The 27,247-nt window shown below is 60.9% G+C and overlaps 1 protein-coding gene across 4 annotated transcripts; it reads right to left on the bottom strand.

Moving 5' to 3' along the window:
* Positions 1-4,706: 4,706 nt before the first annotated feature.
* SLC13A5 (solute carrier family 13 member 5) lies at positions 4,707-26,983 on the bottom strand. Of its 4 annotated transcripts, XM_038536427.1 has the most exons (13): positions 26,851-26,983; positions 26,303-26,408; positions 21,165-21,293; positions 20,848-20,984; positions 19,117-19,304; positions 18,387-18,555; positions 17,277-17,399; positions 16,147-16,362; positions 15,433-15,533; positions 14,313-14,431; positions 11,871-12,032; positions 9,463-9,600; positions 4,707-8,733 (listed from the first exon to the last, which is right to left on the bottom strand). In XM_038536427.1, the coding sequence occupies exons 2-13, from the start codon at positions 26,402-26,404 to the stop codon at positions 8,602-8,604; spliced, it is 1,716 nt and encodes a 571-aa protein (XP_038392355.1). In that variant the 5' UTR covers positions 26,405-26,408; positions 26,851-26,983; the 3' UTR covers positions 4,707-8,601. The 4 variants fall into 4 exon arrangements, 3 of the variants coding, with proteins under 3 accessions (XP_038392355.1, XP_038392354.1, XP_038392356.1); XM_038536426.1 differs by having other exon boundaries at positions 20,848-21,293; XR_005359417.1 differs by lacking the exon at positions 4,707-8,733 and adding an exon at positions 11,057-11,223 and having other exon boundaries at positions 9,466-9,600; positions 20,848-21,293.
* Positions 26,984-27,247: the final 264 nt, after the last annotated feature.

The following is a 27,247-nucleotide window of genomic DNA, read 5'->3' as shown; positions in this document are numbered from 1 at the left end:
TCACCTGCCCCCATCCTCTGCCCTGATTGCTCTTTGGGGTTTCCCTGGATTGTAGGGTGTGAGTTCCAGACACCCGAGGCCTGTCTCGTGCCTGACCCTCTCTCCCTCCCTCCTTCATTCCCTCCCTCCCTCCCTCCACAACGTGATCTTCCAATCCCAGAGGTCACAGAGAGCAGGCCAGAGTCAGGCCTTGGGTTTGGGGGAGGGGGTGGGGGGACAGGAGGGCAGGGAGTTGGTCTGTGACACGGTGGCCCCTTCCCTGAGTCATAGCAGAGCAGAGTGGACAATGGGTGCCAGGAGCCAGGCCCGGCCCCTCCCGGGTCTCTGTGGGGCAGCAGCACCCACCCCTTCCCTCCTCAGACACCCCCAATCCACATGGCACAGTGAAGTGTGGGCCTTTGGAGTCAGCATCCCTTCCGGGTTGGCTGCACTGGGGCTGCAGCGTTTGGGGACACCCGGCCCACCTCCTCAGTCCCTCCTAGCTCAGACCCCTGGACGGAGAAGCCCTCCCTCGCGTGAGAGAGGGTCACACTAGGCAGCAGGGAGAGTGTCCTGGCTGCCCGAAGGGCTGTGTAGGCCACCCTGCAAGTGGGGAGTGGCACACACACGGGGGCTTCCTGTGTGCTCCTCAAGTCCCCTGCCCCCAACGGAGACCCCTGCCCCCAACAGAGACCCCTGCCCCTGGCCATCCAGCCCTGCCCCAAGCCCTTCTTTGGTCTTCCTGCTCCTTCACCCCTGTACTAGCATGCCTTGGTCCAGAGTGCCACACAGGCCAGGGGGAGATCCTGTTGGGCCAGGGGTCCCAGGGGCCCCTCAGCATCCCGGCAGCTTTCCAGCAGCCAGCCAGGTTCTGGAAAGGGCCCCGGGCAACCAGCGGCAGGAACCAGGCCTCCCTCCCAGCTCAGGCTTGGGCTGGGGCCAGCAGCAGGCTCACCGCAGCGGTGCTGTCCCGAGAGCCAGACCCCACCGCAGGGACAGTAAGCTGAGAAGCACTGGAGCTATAAATGTCAAGTGGCCAACCACGGACACCGCAGAGCCCACCGTGGGCAGGAGCCCCCCGCCTTTGGAAGCCGGCCTCCCAGCTTGGGCTCTGTCCAGGCTGCTGGGGCCCTGGAGGGAGGGCCTGGGTAAAGCCCGGCTGGGGGCAGGATGGACAGTACGCTGGCGGGCACTCGGTGTGCCCATGGTCAGGGCCTCTGCCCAGCAGCCCCCCTGCAGCTCCCCACCCCCCACCCCACCCCCACCAAGTATCAGCTTGTTTTATGTAATATTTCTGGAGCTTTGTGCTTCTGTGGGCCTTCTCTTTGCCCGGAGAGGTGCCAGGTAACAGCTTCAGACCCATCTGGAGGCCACCTCGTGCACACTCAGGGTGACCTCGGGTGGACCCGGGGCCCATGTGGCCCTGACAGGCATCCTCCCAGGAGCAGCCGAACAGGAGGCCCCAGCAGAGGCAGCGATGACGGAAGGAGAGCCAGAGCTCTGCAGTGGCCGTGCCCGGCCTCCCCCCACTCCCACCCTGCAGATCAGGTGGGGGACAGGCCTGTCCAGAAGGTGTGGGGAAAACAGAGAGATGGGAGGCAGGGCCCTGCCCTCCTGTAATACCCTGACCCCCGACAGTCTGTCCCTGGCACAAGCCCCTGCCATTAGGCTCGGGAACTGACCAAGAAAGCAAAGATCACTCTCCGGTCTGTCACCTGCCCCCCAGGGAGCTCAGAGATGAGCCCCAGTTCTCTGGAGAAGCCACATGGGGGCCTAAGCATGGCCGTCGGCTGGAGGCCCTCAGGAAGGACGGTGGACACACGTGCCCCCACCCCCCCAGACTTGAGGGAGAGCTGGGGAGAGACACAGCTAGAGCTCCCAGACACATGACGCCAGGTCCAGGGTCAGGGCTCGGGACATCGCTGAGGCCTGGCCCCACAGCCCATGAGCAGACGGTGCTTCCCAAGCTTCCCAAGGGGAAGGGGAAATAGGGAATAGGGGAAATTTTAGGGGAAATTAAAAAAAAAAAAAAAACAGGCTGGACAAGACATTTACTATAAAAATCATTCAGTATTTCTTATTTACAATGGACTGCCCACTTTGCAGGAGGGCAGAAGAGGACACTTTAATATGAGGGAAAATACCATCTTTTCGTGCAGAATGAATCAGTAGTCATTTCTCATCTAACCTAATCTATGAGCCTGCTCTGATCTATTCATTTATCCAAATGTCTAAAGATTTAATTTATTTGAGAGCAAGAGAGCACAGAGGGGCAGGGAGAGGCAGGCTCCCTGCTGAGCAGGGAGCCCGGCACAGGACTCGATCCTAGGACCCCGGGATCATGACCTGAGCTGAGGGCAGATACTCATCCACTGAGCCATGCAGGTGAGCCTCATTTATCCAATTTATTTTTTTTAATTTATTTATGATAGTCACACACACACACACACACAGAGAGAGAGAGAGAGAGAGGCAGAGATACAGGCAGAGGGAGAAGCAGGCTCCATGCACTGGGAGCCCGACGTGGGATTCGATCCCGGGTCTCCAGGATTGCGCCCTGGGCCAAAGGCAGGCGCTAAACCGCTGCACCACCCAGGGATCCCTCATTTATCCAATTTAAAGACAAAACTATTAAATGGGAAAAACCCAAAGAGTCAGCCTATACTATGTATGTACCAGGTGTGCTCTAGGTGCAGAGGACGTGGGAGTAAGACCTTCCACTCTTGAAGGCGGGGGAGAGACAGAGGAAGGATGTCGGGAGTAAATTATGTCCTAGCTGGATGGTGGACAGAGCCACAGGGAGAAAGGAAGAGTGGTTAGGGAAGCTCGGGGTGGGTTAGGGGAGCACGGGGCAAGTTAGGGGAATTCAGGGCAGGTTAAGGGAGCACAGGGAAAGTTAGGAGAGCTCAGGGCCAGTTAGAGGAGCACGGGACAGGTTAGGGGAGCACAGAGCAAGTTAGGGGAGCTTGGGGCAGGTTAGGGGAGCTCCGGGTGGGTTAGGGGAGCTTGGGGCCAGTTAGGGAAGAACAGGGTAGGTTAGGAGAGCACTGGGTGGGTTAGGGGAGCACGAGGCAGGTTAGGGAGCTCCAGGTGGGTTAGGGGAGCTAGGGGCCGGTTAGGGGAGAACAGGGTGAGTTAGGAGAGCACAGGGCAAGTTAGGGGAGCTCAGGGTGGGTTAGGGAAGCTTGGGGCAGGTTAGGGGAGCTCCAGGTGGGTTAGGGGAGCTCGGGGCCGGTTGGGAGAGAACGGAGTGGGTTAGGAGAGCACGGGGTGGGTTAGGGGAGCACGAGGCAAGTTAGGGGAGCTCAGGGCGGGTTAGGAGAGCTCAGGGCTGGTACAGGGAGCTCAGGGCTGATTAGGGGAGCTTGGGGCAGGTTAGGGGAGCCCAGGGTTGGTTAGGGGAGCTCGGGCCGGTTACAGCATCTCAAGGCTGGTTAGGGCAGCTTGGGGCTGGTAGAGGTGGGACAGCACCCCCCATAGGCACTGGGAGCAGCAAGTTGTCCCGTGCTGCCAGGTCAGGCTGAGTCCATGGTTCCCAGACACTTGGCAATGAGTATTAATCATCGCAGCCAGGGGGTGCGGATGGAGGCTGCTCTTGGCATCTGGTGAATAGAGGTCAAGACGCTGCTGGACATCCCACAGCGCACAGTACAGCTCCCCACAGAAAGAATGATCCTGGCCCCAGACACCCCCAGCGCAGAGGCCAGGAAACCCTACAGAGGGAGGGAGAGGCGTAGGAGAGATGGCCCGAGAGGTGCATGCTGACCACGTTGTTTTTGGAACTGGAGAAGCTGATTCAGAAATTCTTATGAAAAGTTTGTGAGAATTGCCAGGGGGGAGGGTAGGTTATAAACAATAAACAGAGAGTAACCATCTTCACCAGATCTTAATAGACACTCTCACTAGTCCTCTGCTCACTGACTAGTTTCCTTAATATATAAAGAGTTCTTACAAATGAGTAAGAAAAGACCTCTGGGGGAGGAAAAATGGAGAAAACGGAGTTCACCAAAAAGAGACACAAACAAATTATAAATATCTGAAAAAAAATTTTTTGATGCTTCTTGTTCCACGTAATTTAAATAAATGGAATGAAAATCATGAGATAATATTTTTCAACTACTTAGTATTTTTCAAGTTAAGATTGAGAAGTTTGATGGTACACAATGTTGCTAAGATGTGCAAGAATAAGGCATTGTGTGCAGTTTTTGATAATAAATGGTGGCACCACTCCCTTGGGTAGCAGAGGGTCAGTATCTGACCCAGGCTTATTTTTTAATTATTATTATTTTTTAAGATTTTATTTATTCATGGGACACAGAGAGAGAGGCAGAGACACAGGCAGAGGAAGAAGCAGGCTCCCTGTGGGGAGCCCAATGCAGGAGTTGACCCCGGGACCCCAGGGTCACGCCCTAAGACAAAGGCAGATGCTGCTGACTCCCCAGGTGCTCCTGCCCCAGGTTTAAATGCACACACCCCATCATCCAGCCTGCCATTCTGGAAAGCACTCTCCTCACACGGGTTCAGGGAGACTCATCGACTCAGTCACTGCAGTGTTAGCAGAAGCCTGGCGTGGCCAGCACTGACCGGCTGCCCGTCCCCAGGGCTTGTGTCTTTGCCGGGTTGCGCTCTCCCTGGAATACGATGTAGCTTTCAAACTACCTGGGGCCTCTAACCCTGGGGGTGCCCTCACCCGGAGAAACGCAAGCACGAGCTCACGAACACATTCCTGCAGAGAGAACACAGCTTTATTCAGGCCAGCCCCAGACCGGAACACCCCTCAAGGCCACCCAGGGGGAGCGGCCAGACCGCGGCCGTGCCCTAGGAGCCGCTTAGCAACAATTGCGAAGGAACAAACATCACAAGCATTTTGTTCAGCAGATGCAGAGGTTTAGGGGAACAGTGGTGGCCAGAGGGGGGGGGGGAGCACAGGGAGGGAGGAGGAGATGGGGACGGGGGACAGGCGGGGGTGGGTGTCGCTCACAAGCTGCACACAGTTGTGAGCGATGCATGGAACAGTGTGCTCACAACCCGCGCAGTTGGCTGGATTTTCACGTTACCTCAATTTAAAAATAAAACAGGCTATTGGATGAGAAAAGAGTCAAAATTCACATGTCCTGAAATGGAACATTCTCCAAATAAATTAAGGGGAGGGGCGGAAACATGGATGGGTGCTTCGTGCAGGACGCAGCCCCTGTGTGATGGAGAGGATGCATGTCTACAGGAGAAGCTCGTGCAGACGGGCTGTTTCTGGAAGGACAAGAAAGATGCTGCCAGCAAATCCCATTCTGGAACCGCTGGGGGCCTCTTGAAGTGGCTTTGTGCCCATGGAATTTCTCATGCTGGGTTAACAGTGTTCACTTTTTAAATATAAAAACTCGCCATGTCTCAGAAGCTGAGTCCCGATGTTCGTCTGCCCTGGGCCGTCAGCGCTGGCGGGTGGCAGGCAGCCGGGGGCAGCCTGTGTCTCCGGGGTGGACGTGGCCATCTGGGCAGGCTGGCCAGGGAAGCAAGAACCTGGATCCTCCCCTAAGGAGGGTCTGGGCTCAGAACGTCAGCGAGACACCCAGTTCCAGGGCCGAGGATGAGGATTTCTGGCATCACTTGTGACCCTGGTGGGGTTCCTCTATCACTGGCAGCGCAGCTTGGAGAGTAGTCCTGGTCACAGGATCACGACCCTAGCTGACCTCAGCCACCTGAGCCAGGTGCTCAGAGGAGAGGACGGGGTCTTGGGCACAACCTCCTTCCAAGACATTAGAGGCACAACATCAACGGGGGAGAAGGTGTGGGAGGGCTTCCGGCAAACAACTGAGCCCAGATAGAGGCCAGGGAACTGACTCCACACCAGGCCAGCCTGGGGACCCTTCCTGATAGAAGCTGAGGCCCCGCCAGGAGCCCGTGCCTTGCACATTGCCCACCCAGCAGCACCCCCACATTTCTCTAGGTTTGGGGGTAGAATGTTTCCTGGTTTCAACAGACAGGCCAACTCGCCGAGCCCAGGAGATGCATCCTGATGGGCCCGTGGCAATAGTGCTGGGATCACCTCTTGCGCACCACCAGCCAGCCAGTGGCTAAGGACAAAGTACTGGCCAGATACACACACAGGGCAGACAGTTGGCCTCCAGAGAAGGCGTTTGCTGTCCTGAAAGGAGGGAACCCTTCCGGCTGCCTCTGGTGTAGATCTGCATGTGCACACAGCTCGAGCTCAGTGCCCTCAGGACCCTGCGGACCTCAGACTCCCTGTCCCGCTGACCGTGAACACCCAGACGCTCGCACCGCCATCACCTGCAGCCACACACCGTCCCCATCTGCCATAACGGTCAGAGCAGCAGTGGCTTTAGGAGAAGCTGTTTGGAAAGAGCCTGTGGTCCGAGTCCTTGGGCTGGCAGTCTGCTCTCCGGACCCCCCCACCCTCTGCCAGCACCCTGGATGGTGGCCATCATGACCTCACTCACGACCACAGTGATGGCTCAGTCCTGTTCCCTGCACACCCGCTGTGGGCCACTCGGGGTTAGCTGGCATCCCCGCCCCAGAGAGGTAGGCAGCACGGGTCCTCGGGCACTGACAGACATCCACAGCGGGAGCGGGCCGGCTCCTCCGAGGGGAGGGCCAGATGCCCACAGTCCCCGAGCCCACATCTGCAGGGGCTCCTCCCTGAGCACACAGGCCTTGGGGTAGGTGGGATCATGGCCCCTCGCCAGCCTGTGCACAAGGCCCTTGGTGGGTACACAAGGAGCAGCGGGTGCGAGGGTGGAAAGTCTACTTGGAGTTGTCACAGCCACTCACTTAATGTACAAGTCTGGACACATGACTTGGTTAGGTGTTAAAAGGACACACGGGTCACCAGGGCCAGGGTCCCCCCGAGGACACAGGGAACTGGACGGTGCAGACGACACCACAGCAGCATCCCATCTCATGGCCTCTGCGGGAGCAACTTTGCCAAGACGTCCCTGAAGCTAAACAACGAGCTGTGATGTGAGGGTCAGTGTTAGGAATGGAGGGGTCAGTGTCCAGAGGTTGGCCCAGAGGCCATCTGCACACGGAGAGGCCCCCGCTGGGGACATAGGAGTGTGATCAGGGGCCCAACGAGCACACTCAGTGGCTGATCCACGGGGCCCACTCTTGGACGGCCCCAGACAGCTCCTCAAAGGAGCTTCTAAAACCCTGAATGCCGAGGGGGCCACGTGCTCAGGTTCCCTCCATCCCCAGGGGCCTCGTGTCATCACCCAGGATGCCTGCCCTGCTGCCCACTCCCCTCCCCTCCCCACGTTTTCACTCCCAGATGGCCGCGACCAAAACCCATGGGTGTGAGGGCAACAACGATCCTGTAACAGCTCAGCCTGTTGGGGCCTCTGTGTCCTCAGAGCATGAGCCCACATCATGGGGCTGCTGTGAGGACCAGGGGGAGCAGCATGGATAGGAGGTGGGCCCTGAGCACGTGTTCGCTCAGGCACCTGCCACTGCCTGCTGCACGGCAGAGAGCCAGGCCCAGTGTGTCCCATGGGCCAGGGGAACCATCCCACCCTAGTCCTCGGGGGGCCTTTCCTTGAGCCCCGATGTCCTCCGGCCCTGACAAGTGCCACCAATGAACCTGATGTGTTCCTGCTCCTGCGTGGCCTTCAGAGCAGCCCCAGGAGGACAGGTAAGGCATTGGTAGGCAGGGGCGGGCGTCCCCGCAGCCACACTGCCCGGGGGCCGCCGAGCGCGGCTCGTTCTCGGCGAAGCCATGTTACCGCCAGGCATGGCTGCCAAAGCCTGGCAATGAGGGGAGCCCGAGCCCCAGCACGACCAGCTCTGGCGGCCCCGCTCTGGCTCTGCCATGCACAGCTGTGTCCACTCTGCACCTGCCGCTGGGGGGCCCCAGAGCAGCCATCACTGCCCACACAAGGAATGTGACCCCAGCCCAGCCACTTGGGGGAAGTAAGGGCGCTGGAGGGCCCCAGGCAGGAGCCGACAGCCCCGATGGCCACCCGATGGCCCCGACAGTGGAGGGGTACATGTCGTCCCTCACAACAGAGCATGTCAGCCGGCGTGGAGCTGTGGGCCGCAGCATCCAGAAGTCAGCAGCCCCAGTGTCAGCCTTCGAGGGTAGCACTGTGCTCCCTGCGGCTCCAGGAGGCTCGGACCCCAGCAGTGGGAAGCTGCCTGGGACCAGACAGCCTGCCCCTTGGGGGGGGTGTCCCCTGTCAAGTAATGAGAGAGATGGGATGGGGCCACAGAGAGCTGGGGGAGGCACAGGCTCTCGGTGGCCGCTGTTCTCTTGCTTCCTGAGCTGGGATCCAACCCCCACTCCACCGACGACTGTGGGCCTCGGTGGGTGGACAGCAGAGCCCAGCTTGGGGCTGGCAGGAGCCCCCCTCCCAACCCTGGGGAAAAGCAGACATCCCCCCAGCATCCCAAGGGGCTCCCTGCTCTTCTGCCCAGCCGCCGCCCATCCCCCACTCCCCATGCTGGGCATGGGCCTGCAGGAGGAGGCGGCCCATTGGGTTCAGTCTCCGTGGGGGTGTGGGCATCACTGGGCCACTCTGGGGAGTGGACCCCAAGACTCTGCTGCAAGGTGTGCGGGAAGGTGTGGGGCTCCTTGGAGGGCGGGGGCGCTATACTCGGCGGTCACAGGGCTCTTCCCTAGGTCTCGATATTCGTCACGTTGGCCCAGGCAGGGAAACGGTCCAGGTCAAATATGACCCGTCCCCAGGTGTTGATGGCCAGAAAGGCACAGAAGACTCCGATTACGTTCATGATGAGTCCTGTCTTCATCTGGGGAAGAACCAGGGTCAGCGTCAGGACCCCCTGGGCAGCCGGGCTGTCGGAATGGGATGGGGAGCCGCTGCCCTCAGGGAAGGGAGCCCGTCCTGGGCCTGGCTGGCTTCGTGTTCACCCTACCCCCAGGCAGAGCAGGTGCCACCAGCGCCCCTGGGAAATGGGCAGCACAGGTGGGTCCCCTGAGCCCCCATGAGCACCGCTAACAGCCCACAGGAGGTGGGGTGAGACAACCCCCAGAGCCCCTGGGATCCCCAAACATGCCCCCCTCCTCCCTCCCCCTCCCCCTCCGGTGACAGGTGGTGACTGGTGGTGACAGGTGATGGAGCCACAGCAGGAGGGGGTGGGTCTTCCTCTGTCTGCATCTGTTCTAAGACATCCCTTGCTCCCAGCAGGGCCCCTGTCCCTATCCCTGCTCCTGCGTCTCCGCCATTACCTGCCCTGGACCCGTCTCATGGGTCCTCGTTAGTTTGCAACACCCATCCCAGCCCCCAGGGGCCCCCTGCCCTCATGCCTTCCCGGGGGCTCATCAAGGGCTCCCCAAGGTGACAGCCTCCAGAGCCCGCCTCTCAGCTCTGGGAGACGCCACCATCTGCAGATCTTGAGACAGCATCAACAGAGAAGTGAAGCTGTGCATAGATGCCCATCGAGAGCACGGGACCCAACATCCCACGTCCGTAGTAAACGGCCATCCAGCCCCAGCGCAGGCGGAGGGGCTGCATTTACCATGTCAGAAACCTTGAGGTGTCCGTAGGTGAAGACAATGGCGTTGGGTGGGGTGGCCACGGGCAGCATGAAGGCAAAGGATGCGCTCAGAGTGCAGGGCAGCATAACGTACAGCGGGTTGAGGCCGATGGACCGTGACTGGGGAGACACACAGGGCTGCGAGGTCACAGGCACCACAGGCAGACACTCCCCTGTGCCCTGCGTGCATCCCGGCCCCATGCCTTTGCCCCACAGGCCCCTGGACTCTCCGCTCTGGGTCTGAACAATAACCATGCCAGCCTCCCAGGGCTGAACCTCAGAGCCACCTCCCTGGGGAGGCACTTCCGAACGCCCTGTTCACTCAGCTGCTAGCCATGTGCCACAGACCACGCTGTGCTGGGACCACACCGGACCTGTTCCCACAGCCACCATGTGCTCACGCCTGCCCGCCCTGCCACAGGCCTCCAGAGCCCACTTACCCCTGCCTGTATGGGTGCATCCACGCCCTGGGGAATGCGGTGCCTAACCTTTCTACCCTCCAGCCACACCCAGCAGCGCCGGGTGCAGACCAGACATGCACGACGCATTCATTCAGTGAGCGAGCGATGTGATTCACAATGCGTTCCCGTCTCTGTCGGAATCAACAGCCCGCCGTGCGGATTTGCACATGTGAGGACAGATGCCCGTGTGACATTACAGCAGCAAGACCCCCGGGGACAGATTCCTCAGTGTAGCAACTACTACGGAGGCAGGCGGTCAGGTGAGACACGCGTGTACAAACAGCGGTGTCCTATGTGCTAGCACAACAGACACTTCAAGGAGAATGACACTCAGGTGCAGAGCAGGACCACAGAATGACACTGTTGATAAAGAACATGTGGACACCTGGGGGGCTCAGTGGTTAAGCATCTGCCTTTGGTTTAGGGCATGACCCTGGGGTCCTGGGATCGAGTCCCGCATCGGGCTCCCCGCAGGGAGCCTGCCTTTCCCTCTGCCTGTGTCTCTGCCTCTCTCTGTGTCTCTCGTGAATAAATAAATAAAATATTTTTTAAAAAACCTGTGTTGCCCTCAACCCTTGATACTACTGCAGCGTATGACTGTGTCCCCTCCCGCCCACACCCGCAGCTGTGAATGCAAGTCCACAACCACCAATCCTATAATATATGCCTGTGAGCACCGCCGACCAGCTTCCTGAGGTACATCCCCAGACATGAAACTGCTGAGTCCGGGTGGGCGAGCATGAGCGGCTCCGGGTTATGACCACCCTCTGGAAAGGCTGCTCCCAAACGCATGCCGTCTGGCAGCAGTGGAGAGGCCCGGGCAGGGTCTCCGTCTGCTTCCTGCCCACCCCATTTGCCCTGGTCCGGGGTGTGCCCAGTGAGCATGCCCTGTGTACCTCTGTGACCCAGCCAGGCAGCTGGCTCCCGTCCCCTCCCGCAGGCGGACGCTGGGGCAGGGGCTCCAGGGGGGCCGGGGCAGTAACTGTGAGGTCTACTTCTAGAAAAGTCTGCTTTCAAAGGGCCTGGCCACAGCCTCAGGTGAAGCCCCATCTGTGTGGCTCTGGGGGGTGGGGTGGGCGGGGGCTGCTTAGGACGGAGGGAGCCAATGCTTTTACCTTCACCGAGAACAGAAGGTTTTACGTCCACATGCATGAACGTGGGGCAGCTGCACAGAAATCTGGCAACTTGAACCCTGAGCCAAGACCACTGTGCGTCGGGCTCCCTCCCAGGCCCGTGCTGTCGCTCATGGGGATTTCCACGGCCCCTTGTCCCTCACTGGACCCTGAGGACAAGTGAGAACCGAGGCGACATGTTCGAGGACCCCACAGCTCACACTCAGGTCCTCTGACCCCCCGCCCAGAGCTCTGGCTGCACCCCCCCCCCGAGGTCGGAACACCCCACAGCGAGTGATGGAAGCAAGTGCAAGGAAAGGTCACAGCTGCTCCTCTGCTAAAGCCGCTCTCGGCTCTGTTCCACCTCAGATACATGCCAGCCTGGCCCCCAGTGCCAACCACTCCACCACCACCACCCGGAGCCCTGGGCGGCTCCATCCCCTGGACATCTCCGCCTCTCACCACCCTGGAGACCTGGCTCCCCAGTACGCCTCCGGGTGGGCTCCGGCCATCGTGCCTTGCACCCCATGCACTCCAGGCCCTCTATCACCCCCACGGTGCTGGCCCACCCCTCCTCACTGCGAATCCCGTCTGCTTGGCTCGAGAAATAATCAGCCACCTTTAAAAGTGAATGCTAAGTGCCCGGTTCTTGCCTGGACCTTGGGGAGCAAGCGGGGTACAAAGAAGGACCTCAGAAGAGTGGTCAGGCTCTGGCCCCCAACTCATGGTCCCTCCAGGGGACCATGGGATAGGGTCACAGGTTGACCGCTTCCTGTGACCTGATGGCTAGGGGTTATCTCGCTGGCAGGTCACTTACCATGGAGGCAAAGATGGGCAGGAACAAGGTGGTGGTGGCCACGTTGCTTGTGCACTCGGTGAACGCAGCGACGAGCAGGGACAGGATCAGGGTGATGGCTGCGGGGGGCACAGAGTGCAAGGGCTCCATCTGCTTCCCCATCCATTCTGATAGCCCCGAGGCCTGGGAAGCACAGGAGGGCAGTCACCAAGGGTGGCGGGCCTGCATCTCCGGGGCGGGAGACGGCCCTGGTCCTTCTCCAGGGAACTCAGCCCCTCCTGTACCCATGACCCTCTCTCTGCCACATCCCAGACTCAAGCTCCATCCTTACCCTGCTGTTTCCTTGATCTGTTTCCAGCCTGGATGGTCTAGTGACAGAATTTTGGCCCAGAACCTGCTTCCTGGGGCTCCCCATCCATTTGCCTTCCAACCTGGGACCTGGGTGTCACCCTGTGTGCCTGTATGCCCACTCAGCCACCGAGGCACCCCAAGAGCCTTGCCGCCATCTCCTCTCAGCCCCCTGAAGCTCTTGATGCTCAGGAGAGGGATCTGAGCCAGAAATGGAGGATTCAGAGGAAGAGGGAGTCTGAGGAAGGAGAGCGTGGCTCGCGGAGCCTCATGCTAAGACTCAGTTAGATGAAGGTACAGAGCACCCCAGGACTCTCTCAGCCCTCCCCTGCCACCCGGATCTCTACTCCACACATCAGGGTGTTTCCCCAAGTGCAGATCTGGCCTCAACCCTCCAGTGGTTGCCCCTGGAATAAAGTCCATGCCCCCATCTTGACTCTCAGTGAAGTGGCTTCTTCGAGCCACACCAGCTTCATCTTCTGCTCCTGAGCCTGACACTGCACGATTATTCCATCACAAGGAAGTCACTTCTTGCTGACACTCTTCCAGATATGACCCCCTCTCCAGTCTGCAAAGGCCTCAAGTGCAGGAACATTCTCAACCTCTTCTGTAACTCCCAGGCCTGATCTAACATAGGAACATTTCATGAATGAAAGAATGAGAGATGATGGATGAATGACTGAATGGAGAGGTGGCCAGATGGATGAATTTGTTCATCCAAAAGATATTCATGTCCCTGTGATACATCAGGCTCCATTCTAGATGCAGAAGGAACAGCAGAAACAAGATAGACCAAGTCTGTCTATGACATTCTACTCCTGGATGGAGGGATGAAGGGATGAAAAAATGGATGGATAGATGGATGGGTGGATGGAATGAGGGACCAAAAGGATGGAATGATGAATGGATGGACAGATGGATGGATGGATGGATGGATGGATGGATGGATCAACAGACAGAATGATGGGTGGATGGATGATGGATGATGGAAAGTCGGATGGGTAGACGGATGGATGGATGGATGGATGGATGGATGGATGAAAGGATGGGTAGATGGACAGATGGATGAATCAATGGATGGATGGATGGATGGATGGATGGATGGATGAAAGGATGGGTAGATGGACAGATGGATGGAAGGATGGATGGATGGTGGATGGATGGATAGATGGATGGACGGATGAAAGGATGGGTAGATGGACAGATGGATCAATGGATGGATGGATGGTGGATGGATGGATGGATGGATGGACAGATGGATGGATCAATGGATGGATGGATCAATGGATGGATGGATCAATGGATGGATGGATGGATGGACAGATGGATGGATCAATGGGTGGATGGATGGAAGGATGGATCAATGGATGGATGGATGGATGGATGGATGGATGGATGGATGGATAGATGGACAGATGGATGGATGGATGGATGGATGGATGGATGGATGAAAGGATGGGTAGATGGACAGATGGATGGACAGATGGATGGATGGAGGATCGTAGCACCAGTGGGCTCATCCCTCTCTCTGCCTCATTTCTTTGCTATTGAGGAAGGGGGGGCTGGAGTAAGAAGGTTACATTTTTGGGTGTTTTTCCCCAAAGCTGTTCCTCTCCTCCTGCGCTGCCATATACCTAGAGAAATATTTTTCTCTAGAAATATATTTTTAGATAGAGAAAAAAATGTTAAATGTCAACTGTATCAACAAAGAGTCCAGCAAATAGAAGAACAAGATCTAGTAGAGAAAGAGACCTCCCAGAACAAATCAAAGCAGGGATCATTGCCGCCAAACCCAAGAGGAGACCTCACAGCGTCCTCTGCATCTCTGGGCTAACTTAGCCTCTTGGTCTCTTATTCACTCTTTGCTGCAACCACTCAAGGAGCACTTTCTACATTCCAGGTCCATCCACCCGTCCATCTCCTCCTTGGTGACAAGAGTCCCTGCCCTCAGGACACCGGCAGCTATCTGGAGCAGACAGACACAGAGCCACAACACACAGGCCCGGGGTGGGGGGGGGGGGGGGCAGGGGGGCGTGGCACGAAGCAGCTCTGTGATGCCCTCTACTGTAAAAGGGGCCCGGCAGCCTGCAGCAGGCGGTGGGGAGGGGGTCTTACCTCACATCCTTTGGCCAGTGCGAAGCCGCCTCCCAGCAGCAGCACAATGCCCCAGGGCACCTTCTCCTGGGTCACCTTCCAGGTCAGCAGTGCAGGAGGATAAAACGGAGCTTTACGTTCTGAGAAGAAACCATAGAATGCACATGCACAACCCAGGGCAGTACCAGGACGCAAGAGAGATCTAATCAGGGGGAACGAAAGCCGTGAGGACGACAGGCGCCCCTCTCACGTCCATAAATCAGCCAAAACTCAAAGCAATCACTGCCCCCACTGCGGTGAAGACGTGGTAAAACCCACACATGCTCCCAGTAGCAGAGACATCAGCAGCATCTCTTTGAGAAGCAATCTGGCAACACATCACATCTGAGAGTCGTCGAGACATATACACTCACACAACAGCCCTGCTCCTGGAAACTCACCCTAAAGAAACACTCTCAGAGAAGCGTGCTCATGAAAACACGCGTTTATAAACATGAAAAATCCAAAAGAGCCAGAATGTTCCATAAGAGAACAGCACAGCCAGTTGATGCGACAAGAGGCTCTTATGAGAAAATAAGAGTTGGAGGCTGTGTCTTTGACAGGTACACAGCCTAAAAACACAAAAACCCACAAGGAATCTGAGCTCTGTGGGTGTCAGTCACACACGCATGCACATGCACACACACACGCACATGCATCCTTGCAAAGACAGGAAGACAGGGGCTCCCTGGGTGGCTCAGTAGTTTAGTGCCTGCCTTCGGCCCAGGGTGTGATGCTGGAGTCCCGGGATTGAGTCCCACATCGGGCTCCCTGCATGGAGCCTGCTTCTCCCTCTGCCTGTGTCTCTGCCTCTCTCTGTGTGTCTCTCATGAATAAATAAATAAAGTCTTTCAAAAAAAATAAAAACGGGAAGAGAGACACCAAATACTGATGGCATTGCTGTGCTTGTTGTAGGACTGGTAAGTTTCCCAATGTGTGCAGAGCACAGGAGAGGAGGGTTGGCTCTAGATAGTCCCCAGGCCAGGACTGAGGGACACCCCTGCCCTGACCTGACAGCCTAGCCAGGCTTCTCCACCCAGGCTGGGGGCTCTCTCCCTTGGGGTCCCATCCTGACATGCGCCGGGCCAGCCCCCAACCTTACCCTCCTCCGTCTGGCTGCGGAAGTTGAACTGGGGCCTCTGGGAAGGCATGATGAACAGTAGGGTGGCCACAAAGGCAGCCACGGTGGCGTCAGTTGCGTACCTACAGGGGACAGCACGCAGGACGTGCCCAGCTGGGCTTGGGGGCCACCAGTCTACACACCTGCTCTGTGTCCGCAGGTGGGGCAGAGCGCAAGGACTGGGATCTCGAGAGCCAACACCAGGACAGCCACTCACTGGCCCAGCTCTGCCCCCAGCGGGGTGACCCTGACCCGCCAGCCTCCCCGTAGGTCTGTGTGGCTCCATAGGCATGTCCTGACCTCTTCTCATCAGACTGTCCAGGGTCCTGCTTCCCCAGGGTCCTAACCCCCGCAGTGCATCAAAGGCAACAGGTATAACGGGTGGTACCTCCCACCCCTGCATCGCCTGCCTGGCGAGGGGCCTCGTTCCCTCTGACCACAGAGTGGCCAACCTGCCGAGAAGCGGCCTCTCCGCGGGTCTCTGCACAGGCTGTGGGTCCCGGCGTCTGCCTTCGGAGGGGATGGACGGCAGCACGGAGGTTTGGAAGCCAGGGCTCCCAGCTTAGCTCCTGACTCCCGATCCCCACCCAGCCACCCTGCCTGCCCAGCAGGGACATGTCCACGGGCTTATTGTGGGGACAGGGAGATGACAAAGAGCTGCAGGACTCAGGCAGCACAGATGCACCCCCGACTTACTTGGTCTTGCCGTCCTCCCAGGCCAGGGACACCCAGCCGGGCATGAAGCCAGGGTCCCGGGAGAACCACAGGCCGACCATCAGGAGGAAGCAGAGCAGGACGTTGGCCTCGGCGAAGGAGAAGGACCCCAGCTTCCGGTACTCCTCCCGCAGCACCTCATAGGCTACCTTCTCGTGGTTCCTGCTCTGCAGCCCGCAGCCCCAGAACTTCCTAAAACTAGGGGGGACCAAGTGAGAGGCCAATGGGGCAGGCTGGTCAGCAAAGCCAGGTGTGAGCCAGCAGCGACGTCCCATTGGTCCTGGATCCCATGGCCGGACATGGCCTCCAAGGCCACCCATGAACTCAGGAGGGTACTTTCCACCCTGACGTTGCTTCCACGACCGCCCAGACAAGGGACCCAAGTGAGGATGACCTCCCTGGCCCCGGTGAGGGCATCCACAAGACCTAGGGGCAGCACCTACTGGGGCCCCGGACATAGCAGGCAGGATCTGGGTCGGAGGACACCTGGCCACCCCCACTGTTCCAGGCTACCCCACCCCCCCCCCATGCTCCACATTGGGTTGGCTGGGCCCCTGAGCTGGAGCACCTGATGGGCAGCATCAGTGAACAGCAGCCCTGAACATGGCCATGGGCTGAGCGGCCATGGGCTGGGCGGCCACGGCTGGGGGTCCTGACAGTGAGACCCCTGTGACCTTGGGGCCAGCCCAGCGCCCCCTGCTCGCTCTGCAGGGAGCTCAGGGGCCTCAGGGCTTCGGGGAAGCCGCCCACCTGAGCAGAGGCCACACCTGGTGCCCCTGACCCCTGGCTGCACCTTGGGCCCCCCAAGATAGGACTGTGTCCCCCACATCCACCCGCTGATGCCCTAACCCCCCCCAAGTGCTGGCATGAGGAGTGGGACCTTTGAGAGTAATTAGGTTCATATGAGGTCAGGAGGCTGGAGATCTGAGGGGACCAACGGGCACAGCAGCCATGTGGAAGTCTGTCCTGCAGAGATGTGTGCACAGGGCTTCCTCTGAGCTGCTCTGACCCACTGGCCCACACCTACTCCCCTGTGGGAAGGGCAGCAGTGGGCGGGCTAGAGGCTCTCCTGCGGGGGTGACGGGTGGTAGCGGCGCAGTGGCAGTGCTCACCTGGACCTCATGTAGACACACTGAAGCCATAGCCACGCCAGCAGCAGCATTGCCACCATGTTGGGGAAGGCAAAGCTGAACCATGAGGCAAAGTTCACCACGTCCTTGCTGGCAGGAAATAGCCTAGAGAGGGAGATGCTGGTCCGACTCCCCGGCCCGGCCCCTAGGGGATGCCCAGTGGCAGCCCGGCCCAGAGACCTCCCCACACACACACCACGAGCCTGGGGGGCGGCCAATCACCCTGCCTACGGGTCCAGACCCCACCAAGGGCCTTGCAAAAGTCAAGGCCCCTCCCTCCAGAGGAACACGCCTTCCTACACACGGGAGCTGGATGCCTAGACACTTCAGAGCCCGCACCCCAGGGACCTGGGGGGTCACAGGAAAGAGACCCTGTGGAGGTCCCCAGGGTGGACGGGGACCCCCACTGGTGCTGGTCGAGCAGCCCTCGTGCTACAGCCCAGCCCAGCCCTGGGTGTGGATGTGGGCACATCCGTCCCCACACCGCCCCAGCCAGCGTCAGGGAAAACCGCAGGCTATCATTATGGAGAGTCCTCTCAAGATCAAAACCGCCAGCATGTTGGGCCTCAAGTGTCTGCGGACTGGGCTCCTGCCCACCCCCAGCTGCCCCACCCGCTGTGCCCCGGCTCCTCCGCCTTCAACCAGGGACTCTGCAAGGGCTGCCCCATGGCGGGGTGGCTCCCCATGATCCCAGCCGCCCCCCAAGGCCTGTGACCCTGTGTGGTCCCGGCAGGAGGGTGCAGACCACCCCGAGGCTCCGGCCAGGGTCCACCGAGAGTAAGCGGCCACCACGGGGCACTACCGTTATCAAGGGCAGTGAGCCAGCTGTAGGGACGTTTGTTTTCTGCAAGCAGTGACCCGGGACCAGCGTCCAGCCCCACAGGCTTTCCCACGACCTGAGCTCTGTGATGGGTATAGGGTCCCAGTCTGAGCAAGAGCCAGGGAAGAAGGGCTGGACGTGCCCCATGGCAGAAGTGTCCAGGTCCGTGCACAGCAGCTCCCACCCCTGCGGGGTCCTGGACAGCTGCTTTGCTGCAGGCCCCCTTCCCCCGGGGGCCCCTCCCATCCCCAGAAGGCTCACCCACCACTCACTCGTGCATCTGGCCCAGAAGCACCATGTTGGGTCCCGTCCCAGTCAGCGTGGCAGTGCCCCCGATGCTGGCCGCGTAGCACACGCACAGAGTCATGGCCTTGCATATGCGCCTCCTGTCGCAGTCGGCCTGCTGCACCTCAGAGGGGCCTTCAAAGGTCACTTGGCTCCCTGTGGGGGCAGCACGTCATGGGCTGAGCTGGGGCGGGCCGCCAGCCGCAGCTCCCGACCCTGCCCTGCCCTGCCCTGCCCTGCTGGGGGACGGGCCAGCCCACCACTGCTCCCCTGGGCTGCACGGTCCCCGTCTGTCTGTCCACGGCAGCTCTGTGGCAGGAACCCGGCCCAGGGACTGCTCTCTGCCGTCCCTGAGCTCAGGGCCTCGTCGGGGAGCCAAGGTGGGGACACCACCCCACCACCCGCGGAAGCGGAGAGCCGCTGGCCCCCCAAATGGGAGCGGCGTGGACGGCGGGAGGCACACCTAGCAGGTCCAAGTGGGGAATCTGGTGCTCAGGCACCGATTTCTGTGGCTGGCAGGACCCTGGGACTCGAGCGTGGGACCTCGCCGCAAGCTCTACTGCAGGATCTAACTTTTCTGCAACAGTCATGTTCCTACAACTTACAGAAACAGCGCTTTCTGAGCATTTATCTGAACGCCTGTTTTCAGGAGGCTCCAGGCACAGAGCTTCGGGCTGCAGAGAGGAGGGGGGCTCGTGGTCGCGCCCCTGGGCTCACCTGGCAGCTCTCCAGCCTTGTTCTTGTCCGACAGCTCCAGGGCCCCCAGGCCGGCCTCTGTGGCTGGGCTGGTGGCCTGCATCTGCTGCAGCATGGCCTCCACGATGGGCACCATCATGGCCGTGGTGGCCGTGTTGCTGATCCACATGGAGAGAAAGGCCGTGACGCCCATGAAGCCCAGCATCAGCCTGCAGAGGAGGGGTGGGCAGGGAGGCCAGAGAGTCCCGCAGGGAGCAACAGTGGGGGTGGACTCTGTGGCCCTGCGGGGATGCCAGGCACCGGGGCCCGTTCTGCCCCGACGTCATGGAGGGAAGCCATGCAGGGCTGCCCCTGTGCCTCTCCCCTCCAAATGTTCCTGATGCCACACAGTCATGGCCATCAGGGGCTCCCACCAGGCAGGACCACATAGCAACCCAAAGGTGCCGGCCCGGTGGGGACAGCTGGCCCCAGTGCCGTCCAGGGCTGGGCAGTCGGCCCCAGGGCCCACCTCTGTCACCCGCCCGACCTACTCCCTGTCCAACGGCCTCCCTCCCAGCCCCTGGTAGCTAGGGCGGAGCATCCCCTGAACTGTCTACCCTCCACCGTCCACCCTCCACCGTCCATCCTCCCTGGGATGGACACTTGTCCCCGGCTGGATCCAGAGGAGCTGTGTCCCCGGTAGGGGCAGGGTCTGACTCTTCTCCATGGCTCAGGGCCAGGAGCACAAGGTGCTTGTGGGACCCACTCAGGGTCACTGGTCAGCCTGGGGCAGGGGAGCCCAGGGCTGAACTGGGGGCCAGCCTGCTGCCTGGGTGGGTGGCCTGCAGGGACCTGTCAGAACAGAGACCAGGACTCAGCCAGGGTCCGCAGGACTGAGTGACACACACATTTGGGCTCCGCAAGGCACAGGTAAAGACCCCCGGCCCCAGATGGGCAGTGCCATGGACGGCCACAGGCAGGGTCCCAGGAGGAGCCGGGGCACAGGGAGTGGAGGAGTGTGTGTGACCTCCCTGGACTCACACCCCAGAAGGAGGCCGACCTGGTGGCAGAGAGGACGGAGACCCTCCCAGGACCCCGGCAGGACGTTGCTGAGGCCTTGAGGTCCCAGGACGCACAGTGGCTCTGCCCTCGACCCTGTGAAGCATCTGGGCCCCGACACAGGAGGACTCACGAGCCCTTCATCTGGGGTCCACGGGGGTCCAGGTGCGCAGGGCCCATCGCTGAGCGAGCTCGCTGTACCCCCCCAGAGAGGAGCAGCCCGAGAACCCAGTGGGGGGAGAGGTTCAGGCCTGTGAGCCGTCAGCACGTCATCCGGCCCCATCTTGCTCAGCACCCAGGCACGCGGGTGCTCAGCACACCAGGGCGTTTGCTCACGTCAGGGCCGGGCTGAGCCACGTGGGGGAAGACGAGGCCGCGGCTCCTTTGAGCGGGATGGGGGTGTGGGGGGGTAGGTATGCAGCTTTGGAGGGGTGACCTCCCTGTGTCCCCTGAGCTGGCTTGTTGGGCCACTCCCTGTGCTCTCCCCACAAAACCCCCAGGGGTGTCAGGCAGGGCTTGATCCAGCCTCCGTCCACCCTGTTTCCTGGGGAACCTATCTTCTGAAGGAGCCGGTGGGGGCAGTCTTCACTGTCCCACCTCCCCAGCGTTCAGAGAGAACCCACCACTGCTCACCCAGGGGTCTCCCGCCCTTGCCTGTGTCCCTGGGGCCCCACGGAGAGAGAGACAGAGACAGAGACATAGGACAGCGCTCACTGTGCAGGCTTGGCTCCCACCCAGAGGAGCGTGCGCAGCGCTATCCTCTTGTGCAGATTCCAATGCTCCACGGCCGCGGCCATGATGAGGCCACCCAGGAACAGCATGTTGGTGTCCTTCATGTACTGGACACATACCTGGGGACAGCATGGGGCCTGTGAGGCCCACCTCGGCCACCCCACCACAGGATAGGTGAGAAGACCACATGTCGCCCATGGGGGCCCCTCAGCGCAGAGACGGACGGTCAGGCAGGTGGTCTGTGTCTCCCCCCTGGGGCCTAGGTGGCTCTGAGAGGGGCTGGGGCGGGGGATGCTCACCTGCTTGGAGTCCAGGATCTTCAGGAGCGGGAAGAGCACGGCGGGCAGGAGGGAGGTGACTGCCAGAGGGATGACTTCTGTGCACCAGTAAATGGCCATGAGGATGATGACGTAGGCGCACCTGACAAACTGAGGAGCCAGCCCTGAGACCTCGCGTGCTGGCGGCGTGTCCACCACAGGGGCCGCAGCGTTGGAGGGAGCGCCGTCGCCTCCCCGCCCCTGTCAGCACAGCATTGCGGCCCAGGACCTGCCCACTAGGGACCCTCGACTTCCAGTGCAGCCCTGAGGAGAGGAGAGTGTGCACGGGGACCGGGAGGACTTGAACACAGAAGCCCCCACGTTGAAGGCTCCCCTTGGCGGTTCTTCCGCCCTCCGGTGGCGCCAAAGCGGTTTGCGTGCAGCAGGAGCCACCTGGGCATCCTGAGTGTGGATCTTTCCCCGGGCTCTCTGCGCGGTGCGCTGGCCTCATGGTGCTGGGCAGCGGCACGCTCTCCAGGCAAAGAGCACCCACCCCGCCCTTCCATTTGTTGACCTCCACCTGGGTCAGGACTCCAGCAGTCACAGGAGACGCTTGACTGTCAAATAGCCTTCGTGCAGACGCATCACTGCAGGATGACCTGAGTGTCTGGGAGGCGCCCCAGGGCACGCATGCTGCGTGCATTTTCTGCCTAGATACGTTAACATGCGGTGAGTTGACAGGGACACAGCCCCCGTGGCATCCAGGAGGACTTGTGCCGTTCTTAGTCCCACGTGGGTCACTCTTAGAGCAGCATGTGCTCCACTGATTCCATAGACAGGTTCCCCACTGCCGCGGCCTCCTGGGGGGATGTGCTGTGTCTGCCCTGGGTCACCCCACCTGCTCCACTCACTACTCTGAGCCGCTCAGACACGGCCTGGAATCCCACTCCCAGACGTGCAGCCACAAACCTGCTCATTCAGAAAGTGCTGCTCCCGAGCATCAGCAGCGGTTTTACGGCAACGATGATGATGACGATGATGGAGGGGACAGAGGGGACAGGGAGGACGGGCGGACAGGGAAGATGGCACTCAGTGTTCTCATTTACATCTCCATTCACTCAGGCCTGGACCTTCGTTCCCTGTGTTTAATCTCGGTGAACCACCTCCTGCACCCTTTCACCAGGAGCCCCGGGACCTTGGCTTTGCCAGGAGACCGACCTGGTTCCTGTGCAAGCCCATGCCTGGACGCTTCCTAGCTTGGCGGGCTTTGGGTTCCTGATGCGAGGTCTTCGTCCTGAGTTGGGAACCTCTGGAGGTGTGGGTAATGTTGGCCACCTCCCTGGGCTGTTCTGTGCGTCCCCAGCGTTTTCAAAGGCAGCACTAGCACCTGCCTGTCCGGCCTCTCCTGGCTCCCAGCCCCGCCACAAATCTGCCACCAATACCGGCAGCTCCTTCCTCTCACTCCCCAGCACCATCCCTGTGCATCTCCACCCCGTCCACCCTCTACCTGGACCCTCCCAACCTGACCTCCCTTCCACCCTCCCACCTGGACCTTCCCAATCTGGCCTCCCCGTCCACCTTCCACCCGGACCCTCCCAGTCTGATCTCCCCGTCCAGCACCACGGGGCTCCGTCTTCCCACCTACAAATCTGTTGGGGGCATTTCCCTGTGTCTGCCACCTTGAGGACAAAGCCAAGAGGCCTCAGTATGGCTTCGGGGAACCTCTGGGAGGAGCGGGTCCTGCAGGCCTGTGCTGTCCCCTCCCTGCCAACAGGCACCCCGAGCCCCCGCACCCCACCAGCTGTGGCAGAGCCTGGGCTCTTCTCTTCACTGGACGCCCAGCTCCCCAAAGCCCAGCCCTGTGCCCCTCCACCCACCTGTGCCCCTGGCAGCTCCCGCCTTGGGTTGCCCCCATCTGACCCTACCCCAGCACACACCCAAACAGTGAGCAACCTGGGAGTCCTGGCACGGGCCGGACGCTCAGCAGACACTGCTCACGTGTGCATGAGGGGGATGGGCCAGCAGTACCAAGATGTTTGCCTGAAAGCCAATGCACCTGCACCCCTCACTCTCCCATCACTCAGAAGGGCACCTACTGTGTGCACGGAACACTGCACAAAGCCCTGGAAGTTCTTCGTCGGTACTTGTTATCAGTCATAAAGCAGAAACCTCCCTTGGGCCTCCCAGGGGCACCCCGGGGCGGCTCCCTACTGTCCAAACCTGACATTTTGGCCCCAATGGTTCTGCATGGGGGCGGGGGGGCAGGCGGGAACTGGGTAGGGCGCAGCCTATGGGGCCTCTGCCCTACTGGACGCCTGGAGAACCCTCTCTGGTTGCAACCGTACAGAGTACCCCCAGGCTTTCCAAGGTCACAGGGCTCAGGGCCTGCAAGTGTCCATACCCGTGGGACCCATGGCCTCCGGGCAGGACAGCAGTGCAGCTACCAGCCCCGGCTTTGGCACCAGACAGACCTGACCCATGTCCACTGCCTGCCATTGCATCTTCAGCATCCCAGGTGCCCCTGGACCTTGGTGCTGGGGGCGGAGGGAAGTAGAAATGATCCCCTCCAGGGACAGCCAATAAGGGGGGGGGGCTTACAGAGAATTTAACAACAGGGGCACCTGGGTGGCTCAGTGGGTTAAACGTCTGCCTTCAGCTTGGGTCATGATCCCAGGATCCTGGGGTCGAGTCCACGTCAGGCTCCCTGCTCCGCAGGGCATCTGCGTCTCCTTCTCCATCTGCCCCTTCCTCTCTCTCTCTCTGTCTCCAATAAATAAATTTTTTAAAAAACCCAGCAACACTGTCCACAAATCCTCTTTATCATCATCGTGCTGTTGCTATTCCCAACAACGTCACCCACAAAATACTCGCCCCACGCGCAGCCCCAGTCCTCCCTTGCCCTGCTCCCTCAAGAGTTAACATCCTGGGCACTGGAAGTGCTTGGCAGCACGGTCCCTGGAGGCACCAAACGTAACCAGCTAGGAGTATGTCTGGAAGGGCGCTTAATGCAGAGACAGGCGGGCAGTGGGTGGACAGGGCAGCACCCAGCACTCAAACCCCAGCACCCGCGATGACTCAACAACTATATGTTAAAGGCACAACCGAATACAACCCATGGCTCTCTATTTATCTAATTATTCACAGGCAAGGGTGTCCAGGACACAGCGCGTAATGGGAAAATGCAGGCAGCGGAGCGCAGCCGTGTGGGGGTCCGAGCACGGTATTTGAGGGCTTTCTCGTTTCTCCTTCCTGCTTCAGGGAAATAAGAACTATCAAGTAGTTTTAATAAAACCACCGATACCATGAGCCATCTTGGTCTGTTAAAGAGCCATCTTTTGAAGAAAGGACCCAGAGAAAGGACTGAATCCAGGAGGGGACCAGGTGGAATGGGAGGAAAGCCAGGGAGGAGGCCCCCATAGCTGTGGAGGATGGCCACGCAGGAGCTGCTGCGCCCCACTCAGCCCGTCGCCCACACTGCCAGGTGCTACTGGCTTCCCAGAGGCTCTGCCTCATGCCGCGGGTACCCCGGGTTCCCCCCACGCTGCCGGTAGCCCCGGGTTCCCTTACACAGCGGCACAGCTGTGGGGGCAGGGAGCTCGGGAGGGGCGACCCCAACATAAGACCACGGGGCTCCAGCGCCCAATCACTGATCCTCCCAGAGGGTGGCCTGACCTGCCAGGCCTGCCTGGCCTGACCTTCACTCCCAGGGCATGCGGCGGAGCGGCAGACACAGCCTGAGTTGAGGGTCCCAGCACGGATCCTCCTGCATGCATGTGTGCATGGGTGTGCATGTGTCGGGGCGGGAATGGGCTCTAGGTCATGGTCTCTGTGAGCCAGAAGGTCCATGGAGCCGGAGCCGACACTATTACTCCAGGGAACCTCACTCCCTCTGTGTCTATGGAAATAAGGGGCGGCCCCGGTACGGGGCAAGGGGGCAGGTGCTGTCCTCGGCCCCACCAGGGTCATGCTCAGCCCGCCCAAGGGTCCTCCTTCCCCCACCCTAGGACTTATGGCACCCAGAGTCAAAAGTGTCAGAACCAAACCCATTGTACAGATGAGCACACCAAGGTGGAGAAAGGACAAGGTCGTGGCTAAATCCACGGGGACGTGTGAGTGGTGGGAGTGCAGTCCTCATGCAGGTGGGCCCTCGACACCCTCCACCCCCCCACCGCCCCGCCTCAGGACTACCCACAGAGCATCCCCTGAAGAGCTCCTCTGTTCCCCAAACCTGGCCGGGGGTGGGAGGTGGGGGTGGCAGCGGAGGTTTCCTGTCCGGGCGCAGAGAGAAGGCGCTGAAAGAGGGAAGGAGGCCGGAGCAGCCAGCAGCCACAAAAGGCTTCAAAGGGCTCGGGCCTCTGCCAACGGAGCTTCCACCAGCCAGCACAGCCAGGAAGCCCAGCGCAGCCAGCCCCGGCCAGGGCTCCTGGCCCACCCCCGCCCGGCGGCCAAGGCCATTCATCCCGGGCCTCCCTCCCTCCTGGGAGCGCTGGGCGCAGGCGACGGATGCGGCTTCCCCTGCAGCCCTGGGTCGTGCCACCCAAGGCGTGAGCCTGGGAACTCGTCCGCCTCCTACCCAGCCGCTGCCGACCTCGGCCCAGCAGCCAACTCCGACCTCCTTTCAGCCGGAGAGGCTCTGGGCTGGGCTGTGGCCTCCAAGGCTTTGGAGCAGGGAAGAAGCAGATCCTGGATAGGGAACCAGACCCGAGGGGGGCAGGGTGGGGGGTGGAAAGACAGCACTCCAGATCCACTCAGGGGGAGATCTTTCCGTTTGGGACCCCGGCTGGCCTGGGAAGCTACCCATGGCTGCCAAGTCTCCATTTGCTAAAGGGAGAGACAGAGGGAAAGCCAGGTGCCCAGGCTCCCCATGGGCACCAGGAGACATTGGGGGTGATGGTCAGGGATGCGATGCTTCACTTCCGGGAGATTCTGAGATGGGGCTGAGCCTGCGAACAGCTGCGTGGCCAAGATCGATGCCACCTTCCGGGTCCTGTGCCCTGGGATCTGTGTGCCCCAGTGGGGTGCACCCCCGGGTCTCCGCGCCCCTCCAAAGTCTGTGCCGGCACCTCCCGTCTGGCAGCCAACCTCCCGGTGTGCGCCCAGCTCAGCGCTCCACCTCTGCGCGCCGGGGCCGGGGCCGCTGCTGGCATAGGGCGCGCGGGGTCCGCGGAGCTCCTACTGACCTTGGCGGGCATCAGAATGACGAGTGGCAGCAGCAGTAGCGGGGTGATGAACAAGATCACGAAGGACTTGAACTTGGAGACATAGCTGAGCGCCGAGGCCATAGCGCTGGAGGGAGGCCAGCGGGACAGGCGAGTGAGGGGGGCCCGCAGCTCCGCGGGCTTAAGACGGGGCCGCAGCCATCGCGGATTGGGGGACCGTGCCAACTCCGCCCCCCGCGCCGAGGCCTCCCCGCGGCCACGGGGCGGGGCCACCCCCGGGGTCAGGGGGGCGCGCCTGCCCCCAACTCCACCCGCCACCGGGCATCCGCCTGCGGGAGGCGCTCGGGGCGCGCCCTGGGCCCTGGCACCTCCCAGAGTCTCCACCTAGACCGAGGCGCGCCGGGGGCTGCGGGTCAGCGGGGCTCCACTGGCGTGCGCCCCCGTCCGCGTCCGCACCTGCCGCCCTCTGGGCTCAGCGGTGGCCATTCGGGACCCCTCCGCCGGCCCCTGGGTCCCTCAGAACGAATCCCGGCCTCTCCCTCTCTTCCCGCCGTGTCTCCCGCCCCTACCTCCGCTCCCGTGTCCCGGAGGGTGTCCGGCAGAGACGATGACGGCGCCCGCGTCCTCCGCGCCGCAGGCCCTACTCCTGCCGGTCACCCGGTCGGTCACCCGGCGCTGCTCTGGGCCCAGCATCCCCCCAACAACCGCCCCGCGCGCCCCGCGCGCCCCGCGCGCCCTCCCCCGCCCCGCGCGCCCCGCGCGCTCTCCAGCCATCGCAGAGGGAGGGCAAGCCCAAGGTCCTCGGGCCGCCCAAGCGCCTTTGGGCTCCGTGGCCGCCCTGCAGAGGGAAACGGGCGTCCAGAGAGGAAGGGACCTGCCCCAGGCTGCGCCGGGTGTGTCGCATGCAGGTACTGGGCACTTGTTCTCAGCCGGGTCTGTCCCTTGGAGAGTCTGCCCAGCCGTAAG

The sequence above is a fragment of the Canis lupus genome, chromosome 5 (assembly GCF_011100685.1).
Source record: "Canis lupus familiaris isolate Mischka breed German Shepherd chromosome 5, alternate assembly UU_Cfam_GSD_1.0, whole genome shotgun sequence".
In the NCBI taxonomy this organism is placed as follows: domain Eukaryota; kingdom Metazoa; phylum Chordata; class Mammalia; order Carnivora; family Canidae; genus Canis; species Canis lupus.
The sequence above is the reverse complement of the archived record's forward strand: the minus strand, read 5'-3'. Positions and strand labels throughout refer to the sequence as shown.